The sequence below is a fragment of the Ictidomys tridecemlineatus genome, unplaced genomic scaffold, assembly GCF_052094955.1.
Source record: "Ictidomys tridecemlineatus isolate mIctTri1 unplaced genomic scaffold, mIctTri1.hap1 Scaffold_1692, whole genome shotgun sequence".
NCBI classification, from domain to species: Eukaryota; Metazoa; Chordata; class Mammalia; order Rodentia; family Sciuridae; genus Ictidomys; species Ictidomys tridecemlineatus.
Window position 1 is genome coordinate 1 of NW_027521472.1, and position 23,919 is coordinate 23,919.

At 58.9% G+C, this 23,919-nt stretch overlaps 1 protein-coding gene across 1 annotated transcript; it reads right to left on the minus strand.

Annotated features, from left to right (window-relative positions):
* Positions 1-9,471: 9,471 nt before the first annotated feature.
* Fgf19 (fibroblast growth factor 19) lies at positions 9,472-14,338 on the minus strand. Its single transcript, XM_040283982.2, has 3 exons — positions 13,843-14,338; positions 13,502-13,605; positions 9,472-10,869 (listed from the first exon to the last, which is right to left on the minus strand). The coding sequence occupies exons 1-3, from the start codon at positions 14,096-14,098 to the stop codon at positions 10,567-10,569; spliced, it is 663 nt and encodes a 220-aa protein (XP_040139916.1). The 5' UTR covers positions 14,099-14,338; the 3' UTR covers positions 9,472-10,566.
* Between the last annotated feature and the right edge of the window lie 9,581 nt (positions 14,339-23,919).

The window sequence follows — 23,919 nt, forward strand, 5'->3', positions numbered from 1 at the left end:
CCTCCCTCCCTTGTCCCCAGAGGCTCCAGTCACCTGTTTCCTGCACTCCCCTCCAGCCACGTTCCCCGTGTGTGGTCCAGAAGTGCTGGGGCGGGTGTGAGCTTGTGAGCAGGCTCCCAGTTGTGAACTGCGCTGGGAACTGCGCCGCAGGGTGCATATGGGGGCGGAGGCGCAGTGACAGCCAGCCCTAACCCTCCAGGACTTGAGGTGACTTGACCTTCTTCCTCGCCCTGCGCCCCACCCCTGCGTCCCGTGGTCCCAGCGGTCATGCAGGGCCCAGGCTGGCGGTCCCCCAGTCAGCACAAGATCACCCCAAATTTCCAGGCACTGGGTGGAGAGCAGGTCCCACACCGGGGTCTTGGTTTCTTCTCCGTGCTCGTTAGAGACAATTCAACGCGCTGCCGTGGACCACCACCGCGGCGCCCACGGGCATCACATCGACCGTGCCCTGCTGACGTTCAGTGGCCCTCCGCGGTGGCTGGGTCATTTCACCTGTAAATATTTCATCAGGTTCGCGAGCAGATGAAGCTTTGATTTTTAAACATAACGAAACGTGGTTCCTCCCAGCAAATTCCCAGTGGTCCTTCGGTCAGGGGTACAGAGGAGCCGTGTTCTCCGCTAAAACCTCCAAACGCGCTCTCAAGATAAACGGGAGGGGCTGGGGATGTGGCTCACGTGGTAGCGCGCTCGCCTGGCATGCGTGTGGCCTGGTTCGATCCTCAGCACCACATACAAATATAGATGTTGTGTCCGCCGAAAACTAAAAAATAAATATTAAAAAATTTTAAAAAAAGATAAACGGGAGGCGCTGAGCACCGGGTACTGATGTGAATTTGCTTGGAGGAACAACGTTTCGTTATGTTTAAAAATCAAAGCTTCATCTGCTCGCGAACTTGGTGAAATATTTACAGATGAAATATTTACACGGGGCTGGGATTGTGGCTCAGTGGTAAAGCACTTGCCTAGCACGTGTGAGGTACTGGGTTCGATTCTCACCACCACATAAAAATAAATAAAGATTCATCAACAACTGATAAAATTTTTTAAAAAAGAAATATTTACAGGTGAAATGACCCAGCACCGCGGAGCACCCAGGTCCTGGGTAGGGCCCCACGTGAGTGAAGTAAGTCCCCCATTCCTGCAGAGCAGAAACCCTGCCCCCTGCACCTCAGAACGGCCAGAAGAAGGACTTTAGGAGGTATGGAAGGCCACGGGGAGGCCACTGGAGGCCACGGAGGCCACAGGAGGCCATGCGCTGTAACCAGCAAGACTGATGGCTTTCTGAGACACAGAGACCAGGCGTGTGAGGACACGGAGAAGAAGCCACCGGGCAGCAAGGAGAACCTGGGAGGAGCTGGTCATGCAGGGCCCAGGCTGGAGGTTCCCCAATCAGCACAAAACCACCTCAAGTTTCCAGGCACTGGGTGGAGAGCAGGTCCCACACCAGGGTCTGGGTTTCTTCTCCGTGTTCGTTAGAGACAATTCAACGTGCTGCCCGCTGCCGTGGATCATCACCGCGGCGCCTACGGGCATCGCATCGACCGTGCCCTGCTGAGACTCAGTGGTCCTCCGCGGTGGCTAGGTCATTTCACCTGTAAATATTTCTTTTTTAAAAAATTTTATCAGTTGTTGATGAATCTTTATTTATTTTTATGTGGTGGTGAGAATCGAACCCAGTACCTCACACGTGCTAGGCAAGTGCTTTACCACTGAGCCACAATCCCAGCCCCGTGTAAATATTTCATCTGTAAATATTTCACCAAGTTCGCGAGCAGATGAAGCTTTGATTTTTAAACATAACGAAACGTTGTTCCTCCAAGCAAATTCACATCAGTACCCGGTGCTCAGCGCCTCCCGTTTATCTTTTTTTAAAATTTTTTAATATTTATTTTTTAGTTTTCGGCGGACACAACATCTATATTTGTATGTGGTGCTGAGGATCGAACCAGGCCACACGCATGCCAGGCGAGCGCGCTACCACGTGAGCCACATCCCCAGCCCCTCCCGTTTATCTTGAGAGCGCGTTTGGAGGTTTTAGCGGAGAACACGGCTCCTCTGTACCCCTGACCGAAGGACCACTGGGAATTTGCTGGGAGGAACCACGTTTCGTTATGTTTAAAAATCAAAGCTTCATCTGCTCGCGAACCTGATGAAATATTTACAGGTGAAATGACCCAGCCACCGCGGAGGGCCACTGAACGTCAGCAGGGCACGGTCGATGTGATGCCCGTGGGCGCCGCGGTGGTGGTCCACGGCAGCGCGTTGAATTGTCTCTAACGAGCACGGAGAAGAAACCAAGACCCCGGTGTGGGACCTGCTCTCCACCCAGTGCCTGGAAATTTGGGGTGATCTTGTGCTGACTGGGGGACCGCCAGCCTGGGCCCTGCATGACCGCTGGGACCACGGGACGCAGGGGTGGGGCGCAGGGCGAGGAAGAAGGTCAAGTCACCTCAAGTCCTGGAGGGTTAGGGCTGGCTGTCACTGCGCCTCCGCCCCCATATGCACCCTGCGGCGCAGTTCCCAGCGCAGTTCACAACTGGGAGCCTGCTCACAAGCTCACACCCGCCCCAGCACTTCTGGACCACACACGGGGAACGTGGCTGGAGGGGAGTGCAGGAAACAGGTGACTGGAGCCTCTGGGGACAAGGGAGGGAGGACCCCAGAGGGGCCTGAGAGGACATTCGCGTGACCCTCTGTTTCATTCAGTTCCTGGTTCTGTCTCCCCCGACAACCCCCAAAATAAAAACCCCACCTGGGAGCTGGGGTGCGGGCCTTCGGGGAGGAGTGGTGTGGAGTGTTCTCAGCGCACCCAGGTCCTGGGTAGGGCCCCACGTGAGTGAAGTAAGTCCCCCATTCCTGCAGAGCAGAAACCCTGCCCCCTGCACCTCAGAACGGCCAGAAGAAGGACTTTAGGAGGTATGGAAGGCCACTGGAGGCCACGGAGGCCACGGGAGGCCACGGAGGCCACGCGCTGTAACCAGCAAGACTGATGGCTTTCTGAGTCACAGAGACCAGGCGTGTGAGGACACGGAGAAGAAGCCACCGGGCAGCAAGGAGAACCTGGGAGGAGCTGGCCTCCTCCTGGGCCTTCTGGCCTCTGTGAGGGGGTGACCCCTGAGGTCTGAGCGCCCAGCCTGTGGCACCTTGTCATGGCAGCGCTGGCAAACGTGCCTGTAAATCCAGCCAGGTGGGAAACGGGAGGCCCACGGGGGGACCCGCAGCCTGTCCCAGCTGGGCCAGTAGAGAGGAGGGGGTTGTAACTGAGGTTTGCAGAGCAGCGTGCAGTGGCCAGGTATGGGGCTGGCTTGGACACGTGCCCTTAGGAGGCCCCTGGAGTCTCAGTACCTTCCCCTGAGTGGTGCCAACAATGTCCATCTGCAAACCAGTGGTTTTGAGAATTGTCATCCAAGAATAGGGTCCCACACAACACAGGTCCCGAGTGTCATTCCTGGGGTCTGCTTGGGGCCAATGGAGGCTCAGAAGAAGGTTCCAGCACCAAAGCGCTGTGGGCGGGGGGGGGGGGGGCCGAGAGGACCTGTGCACACTGCAAAGGCACCACCGGGTGGAGGCGCACAGAACGGGCGCGCAAGCCCGCGGGTCCTGGGCTTCAGGAAGGCGGCTCTTACAGGGTGAGGTCCGGACTGGGAAGCCACGGAAATGTGTGGCACCAACCCAGCTGCTGCGCATCCACCAGCCTGGTCTGCTGGTGACCCTGACCCTCCCACTGCTACAGACCAGCCCCCAGGAAGCAAAGAGTACCCAGTGCACACAAAGCCCCCACTGTGCGCCTGGACCTGGGCACGTGGGCTCCTTCCCTTCCACGACCTGACGTGGACAGTGTATCCAGAACTTATTCCATTTAGAATGTTTATTAATTTGCAAAAATATTTCTTGGCTGCCAGGTTCTCCCGGTTGCCAACTCCCAGTGGTCCTTGGGTCAGGGGTACAGAGGAGCCGTGTTCTCCGCTGGAACCTCCAGACGCGCTCTCAAGGTAAACGGGAGGCGCTGAGCACCGGGTACTGATGTGAGTTTGCTGGGAGGAACCACGTTTCGTTAAGTTTAAAAATCAAAGCTTCATCTGCTCGCGAACCTGGTGGAATATTTACCGGTGAAATGACCCAGCCACCGCGGAGGGCCACTGAACGTCAGCAGGGCACGGTCGATGCGATGCCTGGAGGCGCCGCGGTGGTGGTCCACGGCAGCGCGTTGAATCGTCTCTAACGAATACGGAGAAGAAAACAGGATCCTGGAGTGGGACCTGCTCTCCACCCAGTGCCTGGAAATTTGGGGTGATTTTGTGCTGACTGGTGGACCGCCAGCCTGGGCCCTGCATGACCGCTGGGACCACTGGGACCTCCTCTATCGGGAAGGTCGTCCTCTTGGATGGAGCACGCAGCTTCGGGAGGGCCACACTTGGAGCCGCGAGGGAGCAAAGGGACCCCCACCTAGCCAGCCAGGTCAGCCGAATCAGCCCTGGCGATGGACCCTGTCACATTGTGAGCGGCATAGGAGACACAGGACACGGTCTCAGGTGACAGGCGCCACGCCAGATCCCCCTCACATCCTCCATTTATTTTGATGGTTAAAAAAAAAAAATCTTTTGGGCTGGGAGTAGCTCAGCGGTGAAGCTGGCGAAGCTGGTAAAGCTGGTCCTCCAAATGCCCGAAGTCGGGGTTCCTTCCCCAGCACCAGCGATAATTAAAAACACATTTCCACAGCCGAGTTGCTGAGCTAGACACCCAAGGCGGCGCCTGCGTGGCTTCGTTGCGGTGTCCCTTAGATGTCACGCTTTCCAACCCCTCTGTGGGGACGCGGAGGCCAAGCTTGGGCGGGCAGGACCCAGGCACCCAGACCAGGGGCTGCAGGACCAGGGGAGGGGGAACCACATTCTCCCTTCAGCCAGCGAGGACAGAAGGTAAAGCCAAGTGGCCCAGCAGAGGGGAAGGCAGGGAGGGAAGGGCGGAGCAGGAAGGGAAGAAGAATGTTACTCTTATTTTGTTTAATGTTAGTTTTTTAGTTGTAGTTGGACACAAAAATCTTTATTTATTTTTACACGGTGCTGAGGATGGAGCCCAGGGCCTCCTGCGTGCTAGCCAGCGCTGTACCTCTGAGCCACGACCCCAGCCCCCAGGAAGAACGTTATTTTTTTAAAAAAAGAGAGAAAAGAAATCCGTGTGTCCGCGGTGCTGCACGTCTGTGATCCCAGCGCCTCGGGAGGCTGGTGTGTGAGGACCGGACCGGGGGGTTGAAAGCCGGCCTCCTCAACTTAGTGAGGCCCTCAGCAACTTAACAAGACCCTGTCTCCCTGTCTCCAAATAAAAATAAAAAGGGCGGGGAATGTGGCTCAGTCAGCGCCCCTGGGTTCCATTCCAGGGAGGGGAGGGGAGGGGAAGGGGTAGGGGGAGAGAGAGAGAGAGAAAGTGAGGGAAGGAGGGGAAAGAGAAGAGAAGAGGAGGCAGGTCTAGGCCGTCCACGCAGGCCAACCCAAGTGAACCAGATGGGCCACCTATTCATCTGACAAGGACTTTAAGGCAGCGGTGGTGAAGGTGCCTCAGCAGACCACAGGGAGTCCACTTGAGACCACTGAGCGGGCACCGGGATCTGGATCTCCAGAGCGCCCCTCCCTCCGTGGAGCCGGGCCCCTCCCTCCGCACCCTCCTCAGCCTGGGCTTCCCTTCGGGTGGCCTCCAACGGGGCCGGGGAGTCCGAGTGTCTGTAAGGACCCTGTCTCAGCCCGTGTCTCCTGATGCAGCTCCCAACTTCTGTGGTCCTGAAATGTGGGGACGCCCCCCACCAGGAAGGCCAGCAGGTGGGCAGCAGCCGGCTCAGCCCACGTGGGGTGGCGGGGATGGGGGATGCTGGATGGCCTGCAGCCGGGGTCCCCCAGCGCCTTGGGTTTGATTCCTGCGCTCCAGAGGCCACAGGGTTTGGGGACACTCACATTGATGTTATGTCACAGACTGTGCCCCGGCTATGGATGGAGAGGGACATGGGGCGAGTGGGCGGCCCCCCACTCCGGAAGCCTATGTCTGGTCCTGTCCTTTCGGGTGGAAGGCTGGCTCCGCTACTTTAGGAGTCATTGGTCACCTCCTGGGCCTCCCCAGAGGGAGGTTGGGAGTGGGGTGGGCTCATCCTGCCCTGGTGACAGGTGACAGGCCCCATCCTGAAGCCACCAGGGGCTGGGCAGAGTGGACTTGTTTGCACCCAGAAGACAGGCTTACTCCGCGATTCCAGGAGTGTAGCCAGGAGCGTGCTGTCCTCTGCCGCCCTCCACCGAGGGCCAGTGGGTTCTGGGCCCCGGGCCTATCCTGACCGCTGCTCCTTCTTTCTGGTCTTTTAAAAATTTCCAACTTTCATCTCCTAATCAAAAGAGGGACGTCCCTCCAGGGGCTGGTGAGGAGGGAAAGCAGGATCCCAGAGGGACTCTCTGTCCCTGGGTGCCCCTTACCTCCTCCTTTCAAAGTCCCAGAGTCCCTTGGGGGCTGGCTCTTCTCTGGGCTGGAGGAGGGACAGAGCGTCCGGTCCCGGGCTGGGATGAGCGTGGGGCTGTGAAGCTGTGCTCTGGGACCTGGAAAGGAGAAGGTCTGTCATCTCTGCTGAGACCACTGGTGGACCGCAGATAAGCCCAAGCTGTGGGAGCCCCTGTCATGAGGTCCTCTGTGTCCCCAGAGGGACACAACACGTTCAAAGCTGGGCAGCCCCTGGCCAATGTGAGCCAGTTAGTCCCAGTTCTCTTCCTACTTGGAGCAGGTTTTCTGTCCCTGGCAATTGCTGGAGCCCTCCCCCAGGCTCTCGGGGTCTGGATCACGGGATAGGTCCCTGCTGGCTCGGGAGCACTTTGGTACCGGGGATCCAACTCCCGGGCACTGGACCACTGAGCTGCATCCCCGCCCTAATTTGTATTTTATTTAGAGACAGGGTCTCACTGAGTTGCTTAGTTGCTGTTGCTGAGGCTGGCTTTAACTCTGGATCCTCCTGCCTCAGCCTCCCGAGCCTCTGAGATGACAGGGTGCGTCACCGGCCCGAAATGGGGAGTCTCCTCCGCTCGCCACCCCCCACCGCCACCAGCGGAGCCTGGCGCTTGGGTGCTCTGCCGTGCTCCCGTCCTCACCCACTGGGCAGACTGGTCCAGTCCAACCACTGTCTGTCCCTGGTCCTGTGTCGTGACTCGACCCCACACCAATGGTGGGGATCTAGGGGATCCAAAGCTAGGGTCAGACAAAACACCCACGGCATCTGGATAAGTCTGAATTTTAGATCAACCACGAACAATTTTTTAGTATAAATATATGCCAATTCTGCTAACAAGTCCACTTACACGGAAAAAAAAAAGGCATCGTTTATCTGCCATCCAGACCGAGGGGCACGCGGGACACGCGGGGCACGCGGCGTTCTTGCTTACAGCCTCTGGCAGCATTGCACGTGGCAGGGTGAGCAGCTGAGGGTAAGGCACCAGAAAGATGCGGGAGCGGGGAGGGTGCAGAGATGCACCCTCAACGAATAATCCCCCCCCCCTTGCATCATCCTCAGAGTCCCTGCGACTTGGCTGCCAGGACAGGCAAAAACGTATCAGCCATCAACACTGTGGCGCGAGTTAGTGCACAAAGTCACTGTGTCTTCTTGTGACCATGTGGAAAGGAGGAGACTCTACACAGAGCCCAGTACCCAGCGCCTCCTCCCCCATTTCCCCCTGGAGCCGTGTCTCCAGCACAAAGGGAGAGCTTCCCACGGGTCCTCCATGGTTCTCGCCCTGGACTGCACATCGGAACCGTGAGGGGCTCTGAAGGGTCCTGAGTCAGGGCACACCCGGTCCACGTACACCAGAGTCTCCAGAGCAGGGTCCACCGTGGAGACTTCTCCCGGGCGTCTTCACCTGCAGTCAAAGTTGTGAACCAGCCAAGAGCTCACGGTAATCTGTGTCCCTGGCGAGGGCTGCTGGCGGTTGGTGGTGGTTTTGACTGGGCATCTTGCAGGCACAATTCCATCAGACTCTTGCGACTCTTGTGTGAAGTAGGGTGCGGACCCAGAGAGGTTATATGACTTACTCAAGGCAACACAGCAAGTTAACAGACTCTGGGATTCATCTCTGCTTTGGCCTGTGCACACCCCGCCCCGGGCATGCTGCCTCCAGGCTGTGCAGCTTTGGCTGAGCGCCTTCCCCTCTCTGGTCCTGCACTTTCTCCTCTGCAAAACCAGGGATGGAGAATGCTGTGTCAGCATTTTCCAGCCTGTGGATCTAAATCTCAAGTCCACGTGGTCCAGTGGCACAGGACTCAGGACTGTAGTCTGCCTCCTGATTACAGATGAAGACAGGAAGGAGGAGGTCACTGGTTTGCTCTGGGAGCAGCTGGGAGCGGAGATCTGCGGAGCCCCAGGCTGCCCCACCCACATTCATGGTCCGCCGCAGGCCATCCTTGAGCGGTGTCTTAAGGACCTACTGGAGGGCAGTTTGTACCACTGTGTCCTTGAATTAATGACAGATTCCAGGCAGTCGTAGCGAGGGACAGAGGTCCTGGGTGCCCTTCACTCCGACTCCCCCAGGGTGACCTCTCAGCCGCGGGTACAATTCTGTTATTTTTTCATGTTGGTCAGCTCACTGCAACTTCCAGGGTGCAGGTGCAGGGCAGGCCCAGGACACTAGGACCTCTCAGCCACCCCTCCCTCACTGCCCCACGATTCCAAACCCTGGCCGCCTCTGGCTACCACTGACAGAATGGGGGGGGGCTTCCCATGCCCAGCTCAGTCCAGCGCCCCCTTACTCTCCTCCAGGGGGTGGGCCTGTTCCGTGGCCCCCCACCTCCTCTGCGTTCTCCTTGCCAACAGAGCCCACAGGGCACCTGGCGGGGCAATGGACCCTTAGGACGTGCTTTCCCAGGCTGCCTTGCAGCTGGGGTGCGACCCGATCCTGGCACCAGGGGTGCAGGGGTGTTGCCAGGGTGCAGTGGCTTTGGCTCCCCTGAGCAGATCCACGATGGCCCCGCCCTGGCCTGAGCCACACTGGGCCACAGCATCAGAGCCGGCAGGAGCAGCACAGAGGGCAGGCCCCCTGGCACAGAGCACCAGCAGCACACATCCATTCCTCCGGACTTGTTCCTGGGCAGAGAGAAACCTGCAGGAGTCCTGTCTGCTTAGGCCATCGATTCTCCATGGGGTGACTCTGCCCCCAGGGGAGATCGTCACTCCTGGAGATATTACTTGTCATGACCAGGGGGCTGTTGCTGCCACCTCATCGGTAGGACAGGGATGCTGCGATCCCTCCTGTCCCATGCAAGAACGTCCTCCCTCCAGGGTCATTCGGCCCCAAGGCCAACTAGGCCAAGGGCCCGACTTAGGGCCCCTCTAGTGCCCCCACAGAGAAGGGTCTGGGGAGCTTCAGGGTGGGGGAGCCCAGCGGGGTCTCCTTCCCTGGGCAGCCCCTCCCCTTGCCCCTCCGGGGACCAGCATTCAATTCAGATAAAAGAGTGCACACATACAAACCAGCTCTGCTTTAATGTATAAAAACAAAACCTCGTGTACATAAATATAATTTGGGGGTATAAATAAAGTAAGAAAATAAAAAAATAAATTACTCATAAATATCACGCTGGAAACTAAGTGCTGGGGACAGAGCGCCAAGCCTCCCCACGCTCCCACGGCTTGTTGGCAAGACTCGGGGCTTCCAAACCTTCCTTCCTCGGGTTGACAGAGAGCTGTGGGTGCTGCCACGAGGCAGTGGCTTGTCCACACAATGACTGGGGACGAGCGGCTGTACAAGAGCCAGGGAAATGGAACGAGTGACCCGTGAGCGCCTTGGTCTTTCTGGGTGGACATCCACAGCCCAAGGGGAGGTGCTGGAGCGTCGTCAGAGGGCAGACTGTGGGGTGCCATCTCCCAGGACCCCTGGAGCCACTGGGACTAACCATCTCTGCTGCCTATCCCTCTGAGCTGGGGCAGAGGTGGCAGCTTGGCCACCCCCCCCCCCAGGGGAACCGGCCCTGCTCCTGGCTCAGAGGCTCCTCTGTGCAGGATGCTGGCTACTGGACAAGGCGGACAGGAGGAGAGCCGTCCGGGGCGGCGAGCCCTGGAGTCCTCTGTCCAGAATCTCAGGAGAGCTCCCAAATTTCCTGGGGCTGCAGGCTCCGCCTGCTCCTGAGTCTGTCTGACCGTTCTGGCCAGGGGCACGTGGGGAAAGGGAACTAGCTTCCAGAGTTAAGATCTGAATGGATTCTCGCGTGGGGTCGCATCATGGTCCCCAGACAGTGCACAGAGCTGACACCATCTGCCAAAAACGACAAGAAAGGAGGAGGGAAGTCCGTGTGGCAGGCAGAGTTGAGGGACAGTGGGCTCCCCGTCAGCAGAGGGCCTCCAGCAGAGCCACGTGGGGCTGAGGGACGGGCGGGGGCTTGGAGGGCAGGTGGGCAGGTGCGGGGCTTTCAATGCTACGAACAGGATCAGGCAAGTCTATCTGCTAGAAACGGGCGCCACCATGCAAGACGCACAGATTATGTACAACTTCTAACATCCTTCCTAAAGCTACACTCAGGGGGACACGGGGTCATCGTCACCGGGCACTGTCGGAGCCCTGGTTACTTCTGGAAGCTGGGGCTCTTCAGGCCCACTTCACTGGCCATCCCAAACGGGTCCATGCTGTCAGTTTCCAGAGGTAAAGAGAACACATCGGATTCCAAGCGGTCCCTGGTCTCCGCAGAGGCCAGGGGCAGCATGGGCAGGAAGTAGGACAGGGGAACCACGCCCTTGCTCTGGTACAGCTGCCGCTGCTTGGCACTGCTGAGCACCACGGGAAGGTGGTACTTCTGGGACCGGTACACGTTGTAGCCGTCATAGCTGATCTCCTCCTTGAACGTGCACTCTTCCTCCGAGTACCGAGGCTGGGGACAAACACAGCAAGTGAGCACCAGAGGGAGGGACCCCGAAAGAACACACGAGGACCTCGTGCTGTTTCCTGTCCCCCACAGCCACCAGCTGCCCCTGGAGGCTACCAGTAGTGGGTGTGCACATCACTGGTCTGCTTAATGTACACTTCCTTGCAACTATGTTTCATAGACGACACTTAGTACCTTTTATGTTATAGAGAACACAGACATTATACTACTATAGACATATTACACTGTAGACACCGCAGGCATATATTTCACATATATTGTATATATACTTTCCTTTTTTTTTTTTTTTGATACCAGGGATTGAACCCAAGGTGTTTAATCACTGAACCACTTAACCCAGCTCCACCCTTTATTTTGGTATTTTATTTAGAGTCAGGGTCTCACTAAGTTGCTGAAGACCTTGCTAATTGGCTTTGAACTTGTGATCCTCCTGCCTCAGTCTCCCGAGCTGCTGGGATTACAGGGTGCGCCAGGGCGCCCAGCTTCTATATGCACATATTATGTATTCGCTTAATAGCTACATACACCCTTCATAGAGCTACTCATTACATACTCTTTCTACAGCTCCTTAGCATTTCCTACAAAGTCATTTTGCTGTTTGAATTCAGCCTTGTCCCGAGTGATGACGCCCACAGAACCCTGCCCTCACTCTGAAACAGTTCACTGTATCCCTCGGGACTTTGAGAATCTGATCAAATCTCCGAGGATGGTCGGAAGCATTCCACGCAGCCCCATCTGGGGCCCAGACCAGGCATCTGCCCGCTCTCCCCTTCCATTTTGAGGCCGCCTGTTAGATGGTTTTCAGAAGCATCAGCCCCTCTGGCCCCTTCTCCTTCCAGGCAGCCTGCCAGGAACACGGAGATAATCCGCAGCCCCCTCCCCCATGCCCAGGACCGAGCCTGCACCCAGCGGGTGGCCGGAAATGTGTGCTGCAGGAAGCGGTCCCTGGTCCCAGGTCTTAGAACACTCCTAGTCCTCAGGGTTGTGAGGTGCCAAGTTCCAAACTGTTCAGTGTCATTACCTCTTGGGGACAGCGAGGACAGCCTAAAGCTGGGAGTAGGGAGGACTGCTCAGAAAACACAAGTCTGACTGTGCCTAGTCTGAAAAGGTCACTGAACTGCAGGTGGGTGAGTGACATCTGATAAGGCCCTGATAAGAGTCTAATAGCAAGAATCCATTGCTCCTGCCCGGGCTAATGACACACTGGGACAAAGCCACCAGACATCCAAGTTGATTGCGCTGAGTTTCTGAGAAATGTAAACTGCAAATAAACAAGGGAAATATTCTATTCCAATACGATGGGAGAACTTTCTCCATGCAGAAAATGAAACGATTTTGAGTTTCTAGAAGAATGTGGAATTTCTACTTAAAAGGGGGTAAAAAAAAGCGGATTGAGAGGTGCACAATCCTCAGTTTGGGCTAGGCTACGCTCACCAAATAAAGAGGCAGGGAGGGTTTTAGGGGGAAAGCTCCCACCAGCACCCCCAGTGTGCACTGGGCAGAATGAGGGTGGCCGGGCGGCCCTCCCACTTGCATCTGTGTCACAGTAAATGTCCACATAACAAAAGTTGCCAGGGCAGGTTGGAGCCCTTGGGAGTCTGCTTTCAGCAGGCGGACCTCGTGCCCCTTCCTTTGCCCTCACCCCCATCTTTTCAGTAGATAAATGGAATAAATAGACGTCAGATCCACAAAACGAATTTGAGACTCTAAAATGCTGAGCACTGCCACCATTAGCATTTTTCCTGGGGCAGACGCATCCCCCACAGGCAGCCTGGCGCTTCCTCTCGGCCCCTGCCCCTGTCCTTGCCCCTGCCCCTTCCAGTGAGCCGGGCTGCTTGGGAGGCGCTGGGCCCGCCGGGACCTCACACAGCTCCTCAGTGCAGCCGGGAGGGGCGAGAGCTCGGTCCTTTGAACTTCCAGCCTTTGTTCCCGGACCCGAGCCCCGGCCATCGCAAGCTTCCAGCCCCAAGCCTTCAGAGGTTACCTGGGCTCTCCCAGCCGCCCCCAACCCCCAGCCCCCAGCCCCCGAAATGCCCCAAAGTATTTGCATTGCAGGTGAGCGGGTAGGAGGGCCTGCAGGACCCAGAGCTGGTGAACCGCGTGGGCACCTTGCGCACTGTTTTCCTGGTGTACAGCGATTAATTAAAAGAAACCTGGCCAGCCCTCAATGCACTTTTTGCTTTCCAACTTGATGATTTTTTTAAAAAAGATGTTGTTTGGGGATAGTCTCTCTCCACTCTCTCTCTTTTTCTTTAGAGAGAGAGAGAGAGAGAGAGAGAGAGAAAGAGAGAGAGAGGTGAGGACCACACATGCAAAGCCTGAGGCTGAAAAGGTCGAGGTGGGTTTTCCTGTTTAATATCAAAGGAGCCGAAACGGGGTTTCCTCGTGCGGCTAGACTGGCCTTTGGTTCAAGGGGAACTGCATGGCGGGCCTCCCATTTCTGTGGCTACAGCCTGGGACCATAAATTTCCGTAGGAGGGGAAAAATCAGACAATAGCTTGATCGGCTCTTGCAATCTTTCCCTCCATTGACTTCCATTTGAGTCTGGACCGAGGCGAGAAAATCTAGCTTCTGATCCAGCGCACCCCGGCGCATCCCGCGGCGTGGGGACACTTACCAGTCCCTGTATCCTGCCGTCGGCGCCCATGCAGAGGTACCGGACGCTGTTTATGTCCTTGATGGCCACAGTCTCCAGAGCGACCGCCCTGATCTCCATCAAACCTGGGCAAAAGGGAAGCAAGAAGGTATATCCAGATCCTTCCAGGACCCGCAACACGTGGGTGCAGTCGGCCCCCTGTGGGGACCGAGAGAGGAAAGGTAACGCTACGGAGCTGAAAACTGGAGTTTCTGGGAGTTCCTGGGAACCCCCAAGAGCTGAGGAAGGCCAGGGGAGGAGGCGCACTGGGAGCAGGCGGTGGGTCGGGGGCGCGGGGTGGGGGGCACCTGGCGGCCTCTTACTACGCTCGCTCTGCTTCTCCTCGCAGTCCACGGCGCCGTCGGTGCGGATGCGCAGGAAACAGTTGGAGAAGCCGTAGGGGCCCGCGGCGTACAGGTGCCGGAGGCGGATGGGCTGATCCCAGCCATAGTACAAGTGTGGCCCCTGGTCGGAGAGAGCCAGAGAGCGCCGGGCCAGGGGTCGTCCGGCCACTGCCAACCAGAGGCTGGCCAGCACCAGGGCGCGGGCTAAGGCACGTCCGCTCGGCGCGCTCCGCATGGCACCTCCTGGGGGCTCGCGGCGACCGGGAAGAGCTGCCGGGCTGGCTGTGTCGGGGCTGGGTGTCTGTGGCCCGAGAGCGAGACGTGCGCTACTCGCTCTCAGGCGCGCAACGATCCTGCTCCGACGGCTCCGCGACTCAGGGCCTACGGCCTTATATAGCACTCCTGACGACCTGCCCTGTGGTTAAGGTCCCAGGGACACCCGAGAATTTCTTATCGGGATGGCCTCAAGCCTCCTCCCCCCTGCACACACCCACTCCCACCCCGCCTCGGGCCCCAGCCCCCTCCCCCGCCCCGCAGGTGGGCCGCGCCTCCTACTCCAGGCCCCGGTGACCCCGCCCAGGCCGTTAGGATCTCCCGGAGGTTGAGGCCACGCTTGGCGACAATGTCCCTGGAACGACTCTCCGCGGCGCGGCAGCTCGGGCGTCCTTGGCTGAGCGGGTTCAGTTTTATTAAGCGATGAAGGAGACAACTGCAGCCCCTCCCCCAGGCCCCGAGCTCCTGGGGGATGCGCTTTGTGCCGGGCCCCAGCAGGGGCGGGGGACAGGAACCCCGGGACCAGAGATTGGCCGGCCCAGAGCCTTCCTCCTCCACCCGCGGTCTGGAGAAGCCGCGCCTCGGCTTTCGGGCCCCCTCCCATGAAAAAACCACACTCCGTCCCTCCCAGACCGCCCCAGCCCTGAGTGTATCCTGCTGTCACAGTCGTCCATTCCCCCGGCCGTGTCGACCTTCTCGCATTCGGCCACTCTATCTTCTCGCGATCCCAGGCCCCAGCCCCTTCATCCTGGAACTTGCCCGGGGTCTGGGGGCCGGCGCTGTCTCCCGCGGCGGAGGCATAAAGGGAGCGCGCGGCACGGGGTGGACACTAGGTGGCGCCTCAGGCTCAGTTTCGGCCTGCGCCGCGCGCGCGCGCGGGCTGCAAGCCCCTCCGCGCCCTGCAGCTGCCCGCGGGGAGGGGGCCTGGGAGGGTGCTCGAAGCTGTGAAGGCAGCTCTCCGGCTGGGTGGCCGGCTAGCCGCGGGACTGGGGGGCAAGTTGCGCCTGCCCAGCTCGTCGTGGTCACGAGGCGCAGGGCGGCCGGACTGGGACCCGTTCGCCTCTGTTTTAAGATGCATGATGTTGGTGACCAGGCCTCTGGGTGCCTGAGCGCAGGGTTCAGGGAGAGCAGCATGGTCAGGGAGGGCGGGAGCTCCTAACCGGATGGGAAGGGGTGAGGCGCAGTGATGGGCGCGCCTGTCGTCTGGGCGGGCACCTCTCAGGAAGCCGTTCCCGCGAATAAAGGAATGGGCATCCCGGGCAAGGAAAAAGGGACCCTCCTAGGGGCTTTGGCTTAACACCGATTCTCCTCGTTATTCCTCCAAGCCCCCAACCCCATCGCAAAGGCGACGTCCCGGGCCAGCGTGGAGACGCACCGGGAGAAAGGCCGGCCTGGTGAACTCCAGTGAGCCCAGGCCCCATTCGTACCCCGCCAGTGCCTGGCCTTAAGGACGGAGCGCGCAGGAAGTGTCACCAGGAAAGCCTTTACAAAAAGAGCCCACCCCGAGGTTTTCTGGACAGGGACTCCCACGCTGTGCGCTTGGTTCGGAAAGCGCTGGCTTCTGTTAAATCTAATTACTTCCCCCTGTGGCTTTCAATCGTCCGCGGCTCCTTAATTACCTCCCTGCAGCTTTCGTTTTAAAGTCCCTGATAAATGCCGGGTGCTGGGGGGGGGCGGCTGCTGCATGGGTGGGGGGGGCGCGCCCCAAATAGGGCTGGGGGTGGGCACGGAGGGGCAGCATCTGGCTCCACCCTGTCTCTCTGCTCCCTTTTAGGGACCATCTTTCTCAGGCTGCCTGTGAACGCAGGTGGACATGCGGCGCTCAGAGAGGTGCCTCCAGAGCTTCCTATACCCCGTCCTTGTTCCCTGAGCAAATCCCTAGGACCCCCTGGTACTCCCCATCACTGAACAGGTAGAAAATGGGGTGTCAGAAAGTGGCAGAGTGACCCCAGGCCACACCACCGAGGATAATGATGGCCCATCCTCAGGGTCAGCTCTGAAAGTGTGTGTGCTGAATCCTGCTAGTGAGAGGAAACTGAGGCACAAGCAGATGGACAGACAGGTGGTGGGGGTTCCCAGTCCTGGGCATTTCCCAACTCCAACCCACCGGGCTCCCCCCGCGTGGCTGTGGGTGGAGGGAAGGCCTCACTGGCCAGAAGAGGGCGCTGTGGCACCCGTCTGGTTCTCTAGGTGAGAGCCGTGATCTGCCTCTGGGCGCAGGACCCTCTCCCAGACCCTCCAGCACACCTGGGGTTGGATTGAGATGACTCGGGTTTTTTTGTTGTTGTTTTTTTTTCAGGGTGCCTATGATTTGCTCCCTTCCACTGAGCCAGGCATGGTCCCGGTGAGATTCCATCCACCCAGTGGTGGGGGCAATGGTGAGCAGAGTCCCAGTCACACCCCCTGGCCCCTCTGCCTGGCTCAATTCTGGATATGATGTCAGCTCAGGGTTTTAGTTTGATTTGAGAGGTTTTGTTTGTTTTTTGTTATTGTCTGGTGCTGGGGGTGGAACCCAGGGCCTCATGTATAGGAGGCAAGTGCTCTACCCTGGAGCTATGCCCCAGCCCTAGCTGGGAAGGTGGGAGGGTTGTTTTGTTTTGTTTTGCTTTTTTATCTGCCCTATTGAACCCTAAATTCTTCTTCTTGGGTCTCTGTCCTTCCATCTGAGCATGTGAAGGTTGCTATTTTCTGATCATAGCAAAGGAGAGATTTTCATCCTTTCTAAACCTGCATCCCAGCAACTAAGGAAGTCATGCACAGCTTCGTGTCCGGTGTCTACGTTATGAAATCAATCTGGATTCCAGGGTCAGCTGTGCACGCCTAAGCACATAAACCTACCATGCCCCCTGCCTCTTCCTTGTGGTTGAAAATCATTCCATAATTGGAGAAGTTTCTCAGCATTTGTTAAAACCTTTTTCAGAAAGCAAGAGCTGCCCGAGTGACAGGAAGGGCCTTGGGCACCTGAGTGAGGCAGAGCTGAGCCAAGGCCAGAATCCAGAGCCTGCGAGGACACACGTCCTATCCCGAGACTTCACCAATCACCCAAACCCTTTGTTTTTTCCTACTTTATGGATTGTTACTCCAAAAAGAGGCCACCAGCAAGCCCAGAAATCCGCAGGGGTTGTGGCGGAGTGGCAAAGGGAACACCTAGTTCCCAGGGTTCATGTGAGAATCAGGTACCTCTGTCCCTCACGGTGTTTCCATGGAGACTGCCGGGGGGTCAGGTGGTCCCGGGAGGGCGACTCTCTTCGTGCTCTTCTCTGGCGTTCCTGGCAACATTTTAATAAATTCTTATCTTAGAATGTAAGGGCTGTTCTAGAAAAAGATAACTCTGCATTGACGAAAAGCTGACTCGTGGTCACCAGGGGTGGAGATGGCTTCCGGGCGAGGAGGGAGTTTCTAGGGTGAGGGAAGTGTCCTCCATGGGGGTCTTGGTGGCAAATACACACATGACGACCTTTGCCAAAATTCACTGAATTGTTCCCTTAAAATGAGGGTGCTTGTTTGTTTGTTTCTAAGTAATTTCCATTAAATTTTACAGCTGAATGGTGTTTGGATTTAAAATATGCATTAACATAAATCTTGTTAGCTTTTTTTTTTTTTTTTTGGTCTGGTTTTAAAAATCAGGTTAAAACACACACAACATGGATTGGCCATCCGAACTGCTTTCAGCCTGCAGCCCAAGGGGCCAGGGCACATGTCACGGTGCAAACCCTTGCCACTGTGCCTCTCCTCTCTTTCCATCTCCTGAAACCGAGCCTCTGCCTGGGGTGCATTGTATTTTAAGTTACCACCCCAAAAACATTGAGCATTTTCATCGCAGAAGGAGAGCTTGCCATGGTGGGAAATTTGGCAGATCCAGCAAAGTATAATGAAGACCACTTAAAAACGAGGATCGTCCCTGCATTACGAACCACTGTTTTCATCTGGGCGCGTCGGAGTGTATGGTTACTATTTTATTTCATTTTATTTTTTACGCATCGGAGGGAGCTGCTGCACCACAGAGCTACGTCCTCAGCCCTTTTTATTTTTGATTTTGAGACAGGATCTCGCTAAGCTGCCCAGGTTGGCCACACACTTCCACCCTCCCGCCTGGATTTTCAGGTGTGCCTGCGACCACAGGCACGTGCTCTGTTGCCCTGCATATGTACCTTAAAAAAAAAAAAAAGAAGCATTTGAACTCAAAGGTACAGCTTACCTCCACTCCTCCCTCCTAACTGCGGACCCTCCCTCGGCACTGAATACAGCACCTCGGACACCAGCAGCCCTGAGCATGGACCACGCCGGGAGAGGCCCCTGGAGACCTGCCCTCCGCATGTCCTCTCTGGAGGGAATGAGTGGATCCTGAGTCCTCTTCCCCAGGTCGGCCCTGTCCCTGTGCAGGGGCGGGGCTGGTGCTCCTGCGATTCCAGAGGGGCCTGCTCTGCCCACACCAAGGGCAGATCCCTGCAGGAGACCCGGCTGTGTTCCAGCAGCAGCTGCCCAGGGTCCTGCGCTGGCAGAGAAGCCGGAGTCAGCACCTCCACTGGGCTCCGTCGAGGCCCAGGCCTGGGCACCTGGGCAGGGCGGTTTCCCCAGGCACCAGGAGCTGATGGCTCTGGCCGGGGCTGACCAGGCCTGGAGGTCTGTTCCCACTGATCTGGGGAGGTGTGACAGCGTGCGTGCGGCGACCTCACCCAGGACGCAGCAGCACGTCAAGAGCCACCTACCTGAAGAAGACAGAAAGGGCGCAGTGGAAGCCCTGCCGTGCCCACAGTGCCACACAGAGCATCACACCGCCACGGGCCTGAAAGGCACCCTCGCACGCCATCGCAGCGCGGAGACCCCGGGCCCACGGGGAGCCCCTGTCCCTCCCTGCAGAGTGGCCCTGCGTCTCCTCTCAGGGCTTTGGGATCCTAAGGTATGTTTGTCACACAGTCTGCTGAGAGCCACACCCTGGCTGTGGTGGTGGTGGTGACAGGGACACCCAGGAAGACCGCAGGGGCGCCGGGCCGCAGCCGGGCCTTTTCCTGGCGTGTCCAGTGGTGTTTCCACGGCACCTCTTTGGAAGGTGGGGAGCGCATTGGCCGACGGTCAGTGGAGTTGGGATTGAACAAAGCTCTTTACCCAACGGGCCCCTTGGGAAAGCCAGGAGGCCTGCCCGAGTTCAGAGCTTGCTGACGTCCAGTTCCTCTGCCCCAGGAGCTGCCCAGGTGCCTCCCAGAGTCGTCACCGAGACCCCGGAGGATCCAGCAAGCAGCAGAGAGGGCCCCCAGGGCGCCCGGCCCAGCAGGTCTTCTCTGTGGGGCCTGCCTGGCCATGACGTGTCGGCACCTGCCACCTGCCCCCCGTCGAAGCCTCCCGGGGTGACCTGGAACACGGCCTGCACCTTGTCCCTGGGCCTGTGCCCAGGAGGAGCTGGGGGGCACTCTGCTGTCGGCTCTGTCCTCTTCTGGCTTTCTCACCGTCCCGTCGGCCATTTCTGACCTGCAGGCTCTTCCGTGGTCAGGCATCCTGGCTGGTCGAAGGGACTTCCCTCTTCCCGTCCCCTGGTGCCCCCGAGGCAGGGCTCTTCCAGGGCCAGAGGGGCATGTGTGGATGGCCAGCTCCACAGGCAGGACACCCCCGGGTTGGTGGGCACGCTCTGTCGCGAGTGGTCTGCGCCAAGGGGGCCGCGTGATGGAGCTTTCCAGAGTCCCCCCACAATTCCTCTTTGGGGGCACTGGCCCATGCCCAGACTCTGGACCCCTGTGTTCCCCAGCAAGAGACGCAGAGTCCCTGCCCGTCCTGGGTGGAAGACAGACCCCCATTCTGAGTTAGGTCCCGTCCGTCCACCTCTGCTGTGCTCAAGCCCTGCCCTGCAGCGGGCGGAAGTTACAGAGGACAGAGCCCGGAGACAGCTGTGGGGACGGGAACAGCGAGCAAGCTCTGACGCCCAGTGGATGGCGCCCAGTGGATGGCCGGCGGTCACCCGGAGAGCAGGTCTCCTGGACAGGACACCTCCTGCAGGCAGGCGTCAGGGAGGAGGTCCCAACAAGTAGTGGCCAGGCAGGTGCCCTCCGTGGCCCCCAGACCCGAGGAGAGGCCCTCCGGGAGCCACGCTGCCCAGGGCTATGCCGCGGCAGCTCACTCGTAGATGAACTCAGAATTCTGGGGTCGGCAGGACCTGCAGGGCCCCCTCCAAGCCCTCACCCTCCAACGAACAAGCTGAGAAACACTGCAAAGTAGCAAAGTAATTGTCCATGCAGTCAGCGGGCTCCCCTTCTCTCCACGCGCACACGTGTCCAGTTCCACTTTTGATCTATACTAAAGTCTTCTAGAGAAGAAAACCCCTCATGCTGAAAGTTCCTTATTAAAAACACCTGCCTATGGCCAGGGTGCTCAATGGACAAGGAGCTTGCTTCTTTATTTCCTTTTTTTTTTTTTTTGGTGCTGGGGCTTAAATCCAGGGGCACTTTACCACTGAGCCCTATCCCTAGCCCAATTCATATCAGGGTCTTGCTAAGTTGCAGAGGCTGGCCTCCTGCCTCAGCCTCCCAGGTGGCTGGGTTGCTGGGTGACAGGCAGGCACCACCATGCCGTGCCCAGCTGGTTGCACATTTTTCTCTGGAGGTTTGAAATCTAAAAAAAAAAAAAAAAAAAAAAAAAAAAAGTGGAGGGAACCAGTGCAGCCCATCTCCTGGGGACAGGACTGTGGCTTGTCAGAGCCAGGGCGGGGGGAGGGGGTTGCTTTCCCAGAGCATATTTCCCAAACAGGCCCCCGGGCAGCCCTCCTGCAGCCCCGGAAATGCACTGACCACAGTCAGCGTCCCCGTTTCCCGAGCAGGAGGCCGAGGCTGGAGGCCACAGGCTGACCCAGTGAGGCACAGTCCCCAGAAAGGTGTGGAGGAGAACCGGGCTATTTTGGGTCTCCGTGGGGCGTGTCTCCCAAACAGACGGGAGTCGAGTGGCATCCCCAGTGTCCAGGGCAGGGAGGCCGTTTCCCGAGGCGGCCCTTCCCAGGACATGACCCCAGACTTGTCACCCCCAGCACACTCTCCTGCCCCATCGCTCTCTGAACGTCCATGGAGACAAGACGGTTCCTCACTTGGTAGCCTCCTCTTGGGTGGAAAGTGAGGCTTTTGTTTAATGGGAACATTTTGCAGACCTGGCTGTCGGGGCAGGCTCAGGCCTGGGGAAGGCACGTTCTCTTTCAAGTGGCTGCTCTCGGGCCCAGACCACAGAGAAGGGCCCCCGTAGGTAAAGACCTTGAGGAGGCCCGTTCCCTGTGCACTGTTCCAGAACATTCTGTGCTTTTATTCCCCACAATCATCACTGTGTAGCTAAGGCCTGCTGTGGCTGCACTGTGTGTATGTTTGGATGTGAGTGCACTGATGCACACGTGTGTGTGCACGCCCGTGGGTGTGCCCACATGAGCATGAGCCTGAGTGTGCTTGTGTGCACCCTGTGTGGACTGAGGCTGGTGCCTAGCAGCTCGGAGGGCGCCGTCTCCACCTTGCAGACAGTGAGCCGTCCTGGGGGCTGGGGGCTGCTGACTTGCAGCCCGACTGTGGCTCCCAGGGACGTGGACTTGGGTGAGGGCTGGCCCCCAGGGCCTCTGCCTGGTGCCCGGCCACGCCAGGGTGAACACGTGGGCACTAGATGCCCAGGCCAGGGGAGCCCGGAGTGGAATGGGTGCCGTCCGTCTCTGCTCGGTGAAGGGGAGCCTCTTCCTGGCAGGTCAGCGGGACCAGCGGCCAGCGGTGTTTCTGTGTGGAGGCATCGGAACAGATGCTGGGTCTCGGCCTCGCACACCACGGATCAGGGCGCACTCCTGCCCAAGGCCCCCTGGGTGGCTGGGGACAAGTCCTTGACCGGCTTCCCCTTCCAGGGAGAAGGGCAGGGACGAGGCTGCGGAGGGTGTGGAGAGTGAGGGCCTCCGGGCGTGGCTGGAGCAGCCAGGACCCCAGGGCTGGGACCTGGGCGCTGGTCACCTCCGGGGCCAGGGGCACCAGTCCCAGCCCAGACCTCCAGCCGAGCTTGGTCTGTGAAAGGCAAATTCCCAAATTCATGTGCCGCTGCCCGTCAGGCCTGGCCTCACCGCGAGGGGCACCTCCCCTCGGGGTCCTCGCAGGCCTCTCTCCCTCCCTCTCGCTCCCGCCCTCCGTAGGACAGGGCGTCTGCTCATGTGGCTGAAGCAGGGGACAGATGACATGTGGGCCTGGCTGGCGGAGCTGGCGGCCCTGACCTTCCCTGTCTCTCCTCCCGTCTCCCCGGCCGACCCGGTGCCACCTCTAGGTCCCAGAATAGGGGTTTGAAGATGCTCCTGGCTGACACTGGAGCTCTGGTGGCCTCGGTGGGGATGAGCCCCAGGTGGCCCTGGTTTAAAACTCCACAGTCCCCGATGTCTGCCACCCCCCGTTAGGGGGCAGGGGCGTCCCCCTAGCCAGCAGAGCCCAGCAGGGCAGGGGACATCATGGCCTGGTGGACACAGCCTCCTCCTTCCTCCTCAGAACCATAGTTCCCATGGTTTCTGTTTGTCTGAAGAATTCCTTCTAGAAACTTCCTCACAAGATGGTTGGAGCCGCAGCCTCTGCTCCCCTTGAACTCGGGCCCAGTGACCTGGAGCGTGTTACGAGATGTCCCTGAGGAAACTGGCTGAGCCCTGTGCCCCTGCTGGCCCCTCCCCCGGGATGCTGGGTCTGCCGGGGGTGGTGGCAGCCCAGGCGCCCTGTGCAGCCTGACCCCACGGTCCGCCAGGCCTCACCCCAGGGCACTCTCCCGAGGGGCAGCACCTGCCACCTGCGTGGGGTCTGGGGGTCTGGGTCGCTCATTCCAGTGATGGCCAGCGTCTGCCAAGGAAGTCCTCAGCTGACCGTGAAGAGGTGGGTTTTCCTGCCCAGGCCACACAGGCCGCCAGCAGCAGGGCTGGGGTTTGAAGATGAAGCTGCTGGACGCCGCGGATCCCTGGGGGACACAGGAGCAAGTGACCTCAGACCAGCAACTGGGACACCAGGAGCTGAGGCCGTCACGGCTCTGGGGGCCGAGACCGCGAGGGCTCTGAGTCCTCTGCCTTCTCTTCCCACCTGCTGGTCACTGGATTCAGACCGTCCCAGTGAAGAGGACCCGTCCCAAGGCCCTCTGCTCCACCACCGGTACAGAGGCCCAGGTTCCAAACAAGGCCACATTCCCAGGTTCCGGGCAGCCGTGGTTTTGGGGACCACCATTCAGCCTGCCGAGGACACCATCCGCCAACGCCTGCTCCCCCCACGCTGACCCCCACGTACTTCCTCCTTCGCCCCAAAGAAGCGGTAGTGGGCCACTGGAGGGTCTCCAGAGTGTCCATGGCCAGAGGCCGAGGGGCATGTCCCTGCCTGGGAAGGAGGCCAACCCGGGGCCCGGCTTTCTTGGAACCAGGAGGGCAGGAGAGCAGGCCTGGCCTGCGGTGCCCCGCGCTGCACCCTGCTCCGGGCACGGGCTCGGCACGGGCGGCCCGCCATCGGCCCCTGAGACGGACTGAGCCCCAGCTCTCCCCCTCCCCCAGGCCGCTCCACTTCCGGGAGTTGCCGTCAATCACGACCTTTTAGGAACTCGCCAAGATGCTCAGTGAAGCCCGGTGGGACGCACGACCAGCTTCTGAAGACTCCCGCCTCGGGGACGCGAGGCCCCTCCACCCCCCTGCCGCGGGACCCCCACCGGGGACAGCTGATGCGGGCACAGATGCGCTTGTGGACGCCGACATCCGCCGCCCGAGGGTCATCCGGTGACTTTTCAAAACCGTTTAAAGTCTAAAGAGCGTCTTGAGCTTAGGGCTGGTAAGCAGTG

What these genes read in the sequence shown, in the direction of transcription:
- Fgf19 (XM_040283982.2), bottom strand. Translation starts at nt 14,098, where the DNA reads ATGCGGAGCGCGCCGAGCGGACGTGCCTTAGCCCGCGCCCTGGTGCTG. An exon ending in GGAGAAGCAGAGCGAGCGTA is followed by an intron (nt 13,606 to 13,842) that starts GTAAGAGGCCGC and finishes CCTTTTGCCCAG; the next exon opens with GTTTGATGGAGATCAGGGCG. An exon ending in ACGGCAGGATACAGGGACTG is followed by an intron (nt 10,870 to 13,501) that starts GTAAGTGTCCCC and finishes GTTTGTCCCCAG; the next exon opens with CCTCGGTACTCGGAGGAAGA.